General features: G+C 30.8%; 1 protein-coding gene across 2 annotated transcripts; it reads left to right on the forward strand.

Annotated features, from left to right (window-relative positions):
- The first annotated feature begins 1864 nt into the window (after positions 1-1864).
- Positions 1865-11798, forward strand: LOC126744309 (acyl-CoA Delta-9 desaturase-like). Of its 2 annotated transcripts, none has more exons than XM_050451697.1 (6): positions 1865-2021; positions 6755-6991; positions 7047-7177; positions 10811-11004; positions 11058-11252; positions 11431-11798. In XM_050451697.1, exons 2-6 carry the CDS (start codon positions 6757-6759, stop codon positions 11741-11743), a joined length of 1068 nt encoding a protein of 355 aa, XP_050307654.1. In that variant the 5' UTR covers positions 1865-2021; positions 6755-6756; the 3' UTR covers positions 11744-11798. The 2 variants fall into 2 exon arrangements, with proteins under 2 accessions (XP_050307654.1, XP_050307655.1); XM_050451698.1 differs by lacking the exon at positions 1865-2021 and adding an exon at positions 6395-6519.
- The last annotated feature ends 1022 nt before the right edge of the window (positions 11799-12820 follow it).

Below are 12820 nucleotides of genomic sequence, written 5' to 3' on the forward strand. Positions count from 1 at the left end.
AGGACTGCCGGCCGCCTGAACGTGAATGAATGCACCATAGTTGACTTATGCAATAAGAGGTTTAATGAGGGAAAGGGCCAAGGCTAGGCGTAAGGCTTATTTGCAATATTTGGAGACCCAAAAGGATCAACGAAAAGTTTGGCAAACTTTAAGAGACCTCAATGTTTATGTTCCTACAAATACAGTTATTCAGATTCCTCCTGAATTGGTAAATGTGGAAGAGATAAATACATATTTCTGCAGCGTTTTTAAAAAATCAAACAACTCTGGTAATAAAGTAGCATATTATAATAATAATACAATAAGGGAAGGCATACAATTTACTTTCAAATTGGTCGATCCCCCTGATGTGTTATAAGTATGTGCAGAGTATTGGGTCAAATGCTGCAGGTATTGATGGCATAACGCTTCAGATGGTGAAACTCTGTTTGCATGTGATAATATTAAATATAACTCATATTGTCAATAGTTATCTCGAATATGGTCATTTCCCAAATTGCTGGAAAGAATCTCTTGTTACCCCACTACCTAAAAAACATGATCCTGTCAGTTTTACGGATTTGAGGCCTGTTAGTCTGCTTCCTGTAGTATCAAAGGTTCTGGAAAGAGCGGTTCATGTTCAGATCACGGATTACTTTAATACATATGGCTTTTTTCCTGTGCATCAATCGGGCTTTAAAGCTAGTCATAGTACAACAGCTGCACTTCTAAATATTACTGAGGACATGTAAAAATTCAAGATAGGCAAATTACTGCTATATTGATTTTGATAGTCTACTCTAAAGATCATGAGTTGATGTGTGCCAAGCTATCATATTATGGTTTCGAGGAGATTGAAATGTTGTTTTTTAGGTCATATTTAACAGGTCGAAGGCAGGTAGCACATGCGGATGATACACAATTATTATTTCAGTCTAATCCAGATTGTGCTGATAATGTTGCTGAGATTTTAAATTCAGATTTATCTAATATTTTGCAATACTCAACGGAACATAATCTGACAATAATTAATCCTGCCAAAACTTTTTCTGTTAATATTTAAAGATGGTAAAGTTAATATCCGGCGAATTGGTTGAGAGGAAGAATGGCCAGGAGGCTAAACTTCGCCAGTTTTTTTTCAGTACATTTTCATATGTTTTTCCATTGTATGTACAAAGAAATACTTGAATAAAGGAAGTTAAGCAATCTTTTTATTAGGTAATCTCTTATAATCTTTAATTGTTAGTGTTTAAACTTTGTCCAGCCATACTTCATTGTGTTTTTCGCCCTATTAATTACATCTTTAGTATAATAAGGCCACTTGTAAGTAATGTTAGTTGCATTTTAATCTGAACGTGTCGAGAATAAAATCATTAGTTTTGGTTAGTGCTGAAAGACCCAACCGTAAAATTATGTGTTAATTAATTAAACGAATTAATGTTATTTTTACACCTGAATTATCTGTCCCATTGATAGATACTATGTAAATGTGAATATGTTATGGGCGCGATAATTCGAAAATAATTGCGGTCTAAAAGCCATTGTGATGCACAATAAAGTTAATTGTAACGTGTCAACAAGTACAAATGTATGTACATTGTACATATTGCCTAATTTATTTTTTTTTGTTTAGGTGGACTATTATTATTGCAGGAAGTATTTGAAACTAAACAAAAGTTCACTTTGGTAATTCAATTCTTCAATTGTATAATTCAATTTTAGGAAACGCAGTATTGGATTGAATCTGAATTTTATATGTATTTGAACATGCTCTGAATATATATATTCCAAAGATGTGATTTATACCTAAAGCTTGATGCATTTTTTTTCCGTTTAATATTTTGAATTCGATAATCAGTCGGACGATGTCTTATTCAAATTTTGTACGTTTGCTGACCCTAATTAATATTTATTAATTTTCGAACAAATGTTCAATTATTTTAATAAATTACGTGACGAAAAACTGTTGATCGTTGATTAATGGTTAATTCTGTATTTTAATACCCGTATAAGCAATTGTGAAGGATTATTCATAAGTAGCGGTAAGTGGAACTAATTTCTTTTTTTTTTTTGTTTTGAACAACGATTTTATATTTTTTATCTTGTCCATGACTTTCTTATATTATTTCAAAGATAGGACATTAATCCTTGAATTTCCAGGGTTTTATGAAAGTCCAAAGACTTGATGTTCTTTTCCTAAAAGAAAATGAAACATATAAGTTTAATTTTTTGACTGAAAAATATAGGCAAATAGATAAATTATAAAAATATTCCCTGTAATACATATTTTTCTTAAAACATGTGGAATTTCTAGGACTCGATAGAAGCTAAAAGATTTTCATCAAATCCCTTGAATTCAAAGATTGAATTCATGCCAGTCCGGGGATTTGATGTAGGAATTTTCTAAAAGTCTAGAAGTTTGATAAAGGACATCAAATTCCAAAATTTCCTGGAGTTCCAGATTCTTTCTTCCAGAAGTTCTTGAAAGATATAGAAAATGAAAACAAGTCCTGGAGTATTTTTATCCCTATTTATCTTTTTATTTCTGAAACTGAATAAAAATCTGAGGGTATTTCAAGGATCTAATTGGAGTTCTAGGATTGCACCCCAATCAAGGGATTTAAGGTAGAAATTCTAAAATATTTTACAGTCCAGGGATTTGATGTACCTACGAATGCAAATTACGAAATTTCCTTCCAAGAGTTCCAGTTTATCGGGTACCAGTAGTCACGGTACGCCAGATTCGAATTAACGTCAAATTTTTTGTTACGTCATCTGTTACGTCATTTTAATTTCAACCTAGTGTGTCATGACTACGGTCAAACAGCTAATTTTAATCAAGGTGACTTGGACATATTATGTATAAGTCAAGTTGGCTTAAAAAACGGTCTACTTGTCCAAGCTTCCTTGACTAATTAATTGACTATTTGAACATAGTTTTAGCACACTAGATTAAAAATCAAGGTTAGCTTTTTTTACGTCAAATGTCAGTTGTCACTTTTTGAATTTTTTTTTAATAAAATATTTATTTTAATATTAATCTAGTGTGCCAGGACTATGCTTAAATAACCAATTTTAGTCAAGGTGGCTCGGAAATTTGTATACGTCAAGTAGGCTTGAAAAAGGGTCTACTTGTCCAAGCCTCCTCCTAATTAATTGACTATCTGAACATAGTTTAAGCACTCTAGATTAAAAATCAAGATCAGCTTTTTTACGTCAAATGTCAGTTGTCACTTTTTGAATTTATTTTTTTATAAAATTTTAATTTTAATCTAGTGCATGACTATGCTTAAATAACCAATTTTAGTCAAGGTGGCTTGGAAATTTGTATACGTCAAGTAGACTTAAAAAACGGTCTATTTTCCAAGCCTCCTTCACTAATTAATTGACTATTTGAACATAGTTTCAGCACACTAGATTAAAAATCAAGGTTAGCTTTTTTACGTCAAATGTCAGTTGTCACTTTTTGAATTTTTTTAATAAAATTTTAAATTTAATCTAGTGCCATGACTATGCTATAATAACCAATGTTAATCAAGGTGGCTTGGAAATTTGTATACGTCAAGTAGACTTAAAAAACGGTCTATTTTCCAAGCCTCCTTGACTAATTAATTGACCATCTGAACATAGTTTTAGCACACTAGATGAAAAATCAAGGTTAGCTTTTTTTACGTCAAATGTCAATTGTCACTTTTTGATTTATTTTGTAAAATTTTAATTTTAATCTAGTGTGCCATGACTATGCTTAAATAACCAATTTTAGTCAAGGTGTCTTGGAAATTTGTATACGTCAAGTAGGCTTAAAAAAGAGTCTACTTGTCCAAGCCTCCTTGACTAATTAATTGACTATTTGAACATAGTTTAAGAACATTAGATGAAAAATCAAGGTCAGCTTTTTTACGTCAAATGTCAGTTGTCACTTTTTGAATTTTTTTAATAAAATTTTAATTTTAATCTAGGGCATGACTATGTTTTAATAATCAATTTTAGTCAAGATGGCTTGGAAATTTGTATACGTCAAGTAGGCTTAAAAAAGGATCTACTTGTCCACGCCTCCTTGACTAATTAATTGACTATTTGAACATAGTTTTAGCACACTAGATTAAAAATCAAGATCAGCTTTTTTACGTCAAATGTCAATTGTCATTTTTTGAATTTTTTTTTATAAAATATTTATTTTAATGTTAATCTAATGTGCCAGGACTATGCTTAAACAACCAATGTTAATCAAGGTGTCTTGGAAATTTTTATCCGTCAAGTAGGCTTAAAAAACTGTCTACTTGTCTAAGCCTCCTTGACTAATTAATTGACTATTTGAACATAGTTTTAGCACACTAGATTAAAAATCAAGATCAGCTTTTTTACGTCAAATGTCAGTTGTCACTTTTTGAAATTTAGTTTTATAAAATATTTATTTTTATTTTAATCTAGGGCCATGACTATGCTTAAATAATCAATTTTAGTCAAGGTGGCTTGGAAATTTGTATGCGTCAAGTAGGCTTAAAAAAGAGTCTACTTGTCCAAGCCTCCTTGACTATTTGAACATAGTTTTAGCACACTAGATTAAAAATCAAGATCAGCTTTTTTACGTCAAATGTCAATTGTCACTTTTTGATTTTTTTTCTTATAAAATATTTATTTTAATATTAATCTAGTGTGCCAGGACTATGCTTAAATAACCAATGTTAATCAAGGTGTCTTGGACATTTTTATCCGTCAAGTAGGCTTAAAAGAGTCTACTTGTCCAAGCCTCCTTGACTATTTGAACATAGTTTTAGCACACTAGATTAAAAATCAAGATCAGCTTTTTTACGTCAAATGTCAGTTGTCACTTTTTGAATTTTTTTTTATAAAATATTTATTTTAATATTAATCTAGTATGCCAGGACTATGCTTAAATAACCAATGTTAATCAAGGTGGCTTGGAAATTTGTATACGTCAAGTAGACTTAAAAAACGGTCTATTTTCCAAGCCTCCTTGACTAATTAATTGACTATTTGAACATAGTTTTAGCACTCTAGATTAAAAATCAAGGTCAGCTTTTTTACGTCAAATGTCAGTTGTCAATTTTTATAATTTTTTTTTATAAAATTTTAATTTTAATCTAGTGCATGACTATGCTTTAATAATCAATTTTAGTCAAGGTGGCTTGGAAATTTGTATGCGTCAAGTAGGCTTAAAAAAGAGTCTACTTGTCCAAGCCTCCTTGACTAATTAATTGACTATCTGAACATAGTTAGAGCACTCTAGATTAAAAATCAAGGTCAGCTTTTTTACGTCAAATGTCAGTTGTCATTTTTTGCATTTTTTTTTTAATAAAATGTTTATTTTAATATTAATCTAGTGTGCCAGGACTATGCTTAAATAACCAACTTTAGTTAGGGTGGCTTGAAAATTTGTATCCGTCAAGTAGGCTTAAAAAACGGTCTATTTTCCAAGCCTCCTTGACTAATGAATCGACCGTTTGAACATAGTTAGATTACTCTAGATTAAAATCAAGGTCAGCTTTTTTTACGTCAAATGTCAGTTGTCAATTTTTATCATTTTTTTTGCTTTAAAAAAATTATTTTAATTTTAATCTAGTGTACCATGACTATTTTAAAAATCAGTCTTTCTCAATATGCACAATGATTAAGTAGAAAAGATGGTACTCCAGGACCTAGTCTAGGTACTCTAGGTAGAACCGAAATTGTACAACAGCTTCCCTAATCCTACTAAGCCCAAACCTTGTTTCAAATGTAAAAAATAAATTAATGATAAAAACAAATTTAAAATAAAAGAGTAGCAATAAAATACATACTTAACACAGCTTCTTAGATGCAATAGTGCATGTAGTACCCAATTAATTTAATTGTCATGACAAAAGCCTTATCTTGGGTGAAAATCCCTACTTTTCCAAGCCTCTTTGACTAAATAATTTAACAATAATTATAATAATAATATCTTTATTCAACATACAAATTTCATGAGTAGTAGGTAGGTAATTTATAAGTCTAGTGAAGTTATATAATAAAATATAGATATACGTTTTTCAATTTAGACAATATACTTACATAGGTATACAATAAACCAGATTAAAATTAGAGGTGTTCCTGAAATGAGTGAAACTCATTATTAAAACGAATAAAAAATTAGTTAGAACGCCACTGCATTACCAGTTTTAATACACTGAAAGGAATATTGATATCAATATTAATTATTTAGCCTCAAAATTAAATCTTACAATTACAAACCTCCTTTAAACGTTCGTTTATTTTGCAGTATTTTTTTTAAATTTTGAAAATGTCCCCATCGACCATTAATTGCTGTTAAAACGTTCGCTAAAACAGGCAAATTAATTTCATTGATACATTTTATGAGAACAAGAATAATTAGCTCCTCTAACTTGTAATTACAAACATTCTGTTATCTTAAATTATATTATGTATACATTTTTATTGGATCGTTTACTCAGTTCCTACATAACTTTTGTTTCTAATTTGAAATCGTACGCGTTTACTTAGGTTGAAAAGAGGTTGTTTAGTTTAATACTAAATAAGGTAAGAATTAGATCTCTCTATAGTATTTTATATTTAGATAAAGACATATGAATCGAGGTTCAAGAAAACATTTTTAGAAATCAAGGAAAACGTAGCCAAAAGTATACTCACATAAATCCATCAACATGGCACTCTTGTTCAGATACTCAAATAATCCAAGAATGAATACTCCGATTATTAATACCATCAAGCACCACAACAAAAATCAACCAAAATCAATTATTTTTCGTTGTAGAAATGGGCCCCTACCAAGGATCAGCAATCAACGAACCAGCCGCAATATTCACAGGTCCACTAAACGAAAACGACGTCATCATTCCCGAAGCCATTCCAGAAAAACTCCAGAAACCCGATGACCGACCATTAAAAATCGTTTACCACAACATTCTCTTCTTCTTTATTCTTCACTCTTTCGCTTTATATGGGGCGTGGCTGGGTCTTACCAGTGCCAAATGGTCCACGGTCATATACAGTATAACCTTCGCCACTATTAAAATTATAAAATTTTTAATTAAAACAATTTTCAGCTTTCGTATTGTACTTGCTGACGAATTTCGGTATCACCGCAGGAGCTCATAGACTATGGGCACATCGAGCGTACAAAGCCAATTTGCCTTTGAGGTTCTTATTGGTGGTGTGTAATACTTTGGCATATCAGGTATACAGAAGAATAAGAAAGATGTTTTCTTAAAATAATCCTATTTATTTAGTTACAAAATATATTATGAAGAAACGACTTTGTTTTAAGAAAATATCTTCCACATTAATCATTCACTTCACTTCCAAAATGGAATTATTAGAGGTTTTCTTTGGTAAATAAAATTTTGTGATAGAGTGATCAAGGAATCACCGGGTGCACCATAAGTTCCAAGAACCAGAACGGGGATTATTTTTCTCGCATATGGGATGGTTTTTTAGGATGAGAATTTTCCTGGAAAAACTTCAAACGTATCTGCAAACGTCCTTGAAATATTTGAAACCTTCTGGATCTTTTGGTAACACTGAGAAAGTCGTACGTCTTATAGTCTCCAAGCTATGGGCTATCCAAGTTTTTTATTCAACCAAGCAAACTTATCTTACAGTCTGAAAATAGTGAAATTTAAAATTTTTTCTTGAGAAAACTAATAATTTTCAAACGTTTTCGCTAACGTTTTTAAAATATCTGAAACCTTCTGAATCGTTTGGTAACACTGGAAAAGTCTTATGGTTTTTAAGCTAAGGGCTTTTAAAGTTTCTCATTATATTTGTCTTATAGTCCGAAGATGGTTAATTTTGATTTTTTTTTTCCTGAAAAAAATAATAAATTTCAAATGTATCTGCCATCATTTTTAGAATATTTGGAACCTTCTAAATCATTTAGTACCACTGGAACTAACGTACGTCTTATAATTTCCAATCTACGAATTTTCAAAGTTTATTATTACATTATACATATTTGTCCTACAGTCCGAAGATGGTTAATTTTGAAATTTTTTCCTGAAAAAACTAATAAATTTCAAACGTATCTGCCATAATTTTTAGAATATTTGGAACCTTCTAAATCGTTTAGTACCACTGGAACCAACGTACGTCTTATAATTTTCAATCTACGAATCTACGAATTTTCAAAGTTTCTCATTACATTATGCATATTTGTCCTACAGTCCGAAAATGGTTATTTTTGAAATTTTTTTCCTGAAAAAACTAATAAATTTCAAACGTATCTGCCATCATTTTTAGAATATTTGGAATCTTTTAAATCGTTTAGTACCACTGAAACCAACGTACGTCTTATAATTTTTAATCTACAAATTTTCCTATTACCTTATACATATTTGTCTTATAGTCTGAGGATGGTTAATTTTGAAATTTTTTCCTGGAAAAACTAAAAAATTTCAAACGTTTCTGCAAACGTCCTTAAAATATTTAAAACCTTTTGGATCTTTTGGTACCACTGAGAAAGTCGTACGCCTTATAGTCTCCAAGCTATGGGCTATCCAAGTTTTTTATTCAACTAAGCAAACTTATTTTAGAGTCTGAAAATGGTCAATTTTAAAAATTTTTCTTGGAAAAACTAATAATTTTCAAACGTTTTCTCTAACGTGTTAAAAATATCTAGAACCTTCTGAATCGTTTGGTACCACTGAAAAAGTCGTAAGTCTTATGGTTTTCAAGCTAGGGGCTTTTAAAGTTTCTCATTGTATTATACATATTTGTCTTATAGTCTGAAAATAGTTAATTTTGAAATTTTTTCCTGAAAAAACTAATAAATTTCAAACGTATCTGCCATTATTTTTAGAATATCTGGAACCTTCTAAATCGTTTAGTATCAGTGGAACCCTCGTATGTCTTATAATTTTCAATCTACAAATTTTCAAAGTCCATTATTACTTTATGCATATTTGTTCTACAGTTCGAAAATGGTTAATTTTGAAATTTTTTTCTGAAAAAACTAATAAATTTCAAACGTATCTGCCATTATTTTTAGAATACTTGGAACCTTCTAAATCGTTAAGTACCACTGGAACAATCGTGCGTCTTATAATTTCCAATCTACGAACTTTCAAAGTTTTTCATTACATTATGCATATTTGTCCTACAGTTCGAAAATGGTTAATTTTGAAATTTTTTCCTGAAAAAACTAATAAATTTCAAACGTATCTGCTATTATTTTTAGAATATTTGGAACCTTCTAAATCGTTTAGTACCACTGGAACAATCGTGCGTCTTATAATTTCCAATCTACGAACTTTCAAAGTTTTTCATTACATTATGCATATTTGTCCAACAGTCCAAAAATGGTTATTTTTGAAATTTTTTCCTAATAAAACTAATAAATTTCAAACGTATCTGTCATCATTTTTAGAAAATTTGAAATCTTCTAAATCGTTTAGTACCACTGGAACCAACGTACGTCTTATAATTTTCAATCTACGAACTTTCAAAGTTTCTCATTACATTATGCATATTTGTCTTATAGTCCGAAAATGGTTCATTTTAGAAATTTTTCCTGAAAAAACTAATGAATTTTAAAGGTATCTGCTATTATTTTTGAAATATTTTAAACCTTCTAAATCGTTTAGTACCACTGTAACCAACGTACGTCTTATAATTTTCAATCTACAAATTTTCAAAGTCCATTATTACTTTATGCATATTTGTCCTACAGTTCGAAAATGGTTAATTTTGAAATTTTTTCCTGAAAAAACTAATAAATTTCAAACATATCTGCCATCATTTTTAGAATATTTGGAACCTTCTAAATCGTTTAGTACCACTGGAACAATCGTACGTCTTATAATTTTCAATCTACGAACTTTCAAAATTTCTTATTACATTATACATATTTGTCCAACAGTCCAAAAATGGCTATTTTTGAAATTTTTTCCTAATAAAACTAATAAATTTCAAACGTATCTGTCATCATTTTTAGAATATTTGAAATCTTCTAAATCGTTTAGTACCACTGGAACCAACGTACGTCTTATAATTTTCAATCTACGAACTTTCAAAGTTTCTCATTACATTATGCATATTTGTCTTATAGTCCGAAAATGGTTCATTTTAGAAATTTTTCCTGAAAAAACTAATGAATTTTAAAGGTATCTGCTATTATTTTTGAAATATTTTAAACCTTCTAAATCGTTTAGTACCACTGTAACCAACGTACGTCTTATAATTTTCAATCTACAAATTTTCAAAGTCCATTATTACTTTATGCATATTTGTCCTACAGTTCGAAAATGGTTAATTTTGAAATTTTTTCCTGAAAAAACTAATAAATTTCAAACATATCTGCCATCATTTTTAGAATATTTGGAACCTTCTAAATCGTTTAGTACCACTGGAACAATCGTACGTCTTATAATTTTCAATCTACGAACTTTCAAAGTTTCTTATTACATTATACATATTTGTCCAACAGTCCAAAAATGGTTATCTTTGAAATTTTTTCCTAAAAAAACTAATAAATTTCAAACGTATCTGTCATCATTTTTAGAATATTTGAAATCTTCTAAATCGTTTAGTGCCACTGGAATAGTCGTACGTATTATAATTTCCAATCTACGAACTTTCAAAGGTTCTTATTAAATTATGCATATTTGTCTTACTTGAAGATGGTCAACTTTGCCATTTTTTCCTGGCAAAAACTAATATTTTTTAAACCTATTTGCCAACGTTTTTGGAATATTTAAAACCTCCTGAATCGTTTGGAACCACTCGGAAAGTAATACGACCAAGCATTTTTTAAATATTCAATAAAATCTAGAGGAACTATTAAGTCCTTACTGGGGTTCTCTTTTGTAAATAGAATTCTGTGATAGAATGGTCAAGGGACCACCGGGTGCACCATAAGTTCCAAGAAACAGACGCGGACCCCCATAATGCTAAACGGGGGTTCTTTTTCTCCCATATGGGATGGCTGTTGTGCAGGAAACATGAACAAGTCAGAATTAAGGGTCAGGGGGTCGACATGTCCGACCTTTATGCCGATCCATTGTTAAGGTAAGTTTAAAAAGTAAGCGAAAAAAGATGACTCAACTGCTTTTTTGTCTCAGATTTCAGCATAAATTCTATATACCCTTAGTGTGGATGATTTGCATCATAATTCCCACATGGATTCCCATTCACTTTTGGGGAGAAACTTACCGTAACGCGTTTTTCCTTAACATGTTCCGGTATATTGGGTTTTTGAATGCCACGTGGCTTGTGAACTCGGCGGCGCATTTATATGGAAACAAACCTTATGACAAGTAAGTAGAAATCAGAAATTTTTCATGAAAATTAAGAAACTTTTATCGCTCATTTCAAGCTACTTTTTTCCAGGGAATTAAATAATAATATAATTTTTTTAATTGCTCTTAGGACAAAATAATTATTAATGAATCTTAACTGCCTGGAAGAAAAACCTCTCTTTCTCCCTTGTTTCAGATACATAAACCCAGCGGAAAACTGGTTCGTATCATTTTTTACCAACGGCGAGGGCTGGCACAACTACCACCACACGTTCCCGTGGGATTATAAGGCGTCAGAGTTTTCCCGGTTAAATTTAACGATGACCGCGATCGAGTTTTTCGCGAAAATCGGTTGGGCTTACGACCTGAAAACGGTCGCGCAAGACGCGATTAAGACGAGGGTGCTGAGAACCGGAGACGGAACCCACGAAATTTGGGGATGGGGCGACAAGGACCAGAGTAAGGATAATAGGGAGGCCGCCATTGTGTATTATCCGAAACAGGGTTGATTTATGTAGTATTATTCTTATGTATTTGATGAAATATAATATGTGTATAAGTGCACTCGTATTGGTCTTTATTCAAGCAAAGTTGTATGTCTTTTAATTTCCCAGCTACAATCTACAGATGGACAACTTTGAATATTTTTTCTGAGAAAACGAATGAAGTTCAAACGTATCTGCCATTATTTTTAGAATATTTGAAACCTTCTAAATCGTTTAGTACCACTGGAGCAATCGTACGTCTTATAATTTCCAATCTACGAACTTTCAAAGGTTCTTATTAAATTATGCATATTTCTCTTGAAGTGTAAAAATGGTCAAATTTGAAATTTTTTCCTATGAAACCAAATAAATTTCAAACGTTTTCGCTAACGTTTTAAAAATATCTGGAACCTTCTTAATCGTTTGGTACCACTGGAACAGTCCTACGTCTTATAATTTTTCAACTACGGGCTTTTAAAGTTTTTTATTAAATAATGCATTTTTGCCTTACAATCTGAAAATGGTCAACTTTGAAATTTTTTTCTGAGGAACCTAATAAATTTCAAACGTATTTGCGATTATTTTAAAAATGTTTGAAACCTTCTAAATCGTTTGGTACCACTGGAAAAATCATACGTCTTATAGTTTCTAGGCTACAGGTTTTCAGAGTTTATTAATAATTAGATTATGCATATTTCTATTACAGTTCGAAAATGGTCAACTTTGAATTTTTGTTCTGAGAAAACTAATGAATTTCAAACGTATCTGCAGCTATTTTTAAAATGTTTAGAGTTTTCTGAATCATTTGGTACCACTGGAACAGTCCTATGTTTGATAATTTTTCAACTACGGGCGTTCAAAGTTTTTTATAAAATTATGCATTTTTGCCTTACAATCTGAAAATGGTCAACTTTGAAATTTTTTTCTGAAAAAACTAATGAATTTCAAACGTATCTGCTGCTATTTTTAGAATGTTTAGAGTTTTCTGAATCATTTGGTACCACTGGAACAGTCCTATGTCCTATAATTTTTCAACTACGGGCTTTCAAAGTTTTTTTATTAAATTATACCATCTTTGCCTTACAATCTGAAAACGGTCAA

The sequence above is a fragment of the Anthonomus grandis genome, chromosome 13 (genome assembly GCF_022605725.1).
Source record: "Anthonomus grandis grandis chromosome 13, icAntGran1.3, whole genome shotgun sequence".
Classification (NCBI taxonomy): Eukaryota; Metazoa; Arthropoda; class Insecta; order Coleoptera; family Curculionidae; genus Anthonomus; species Anthonomus grandis.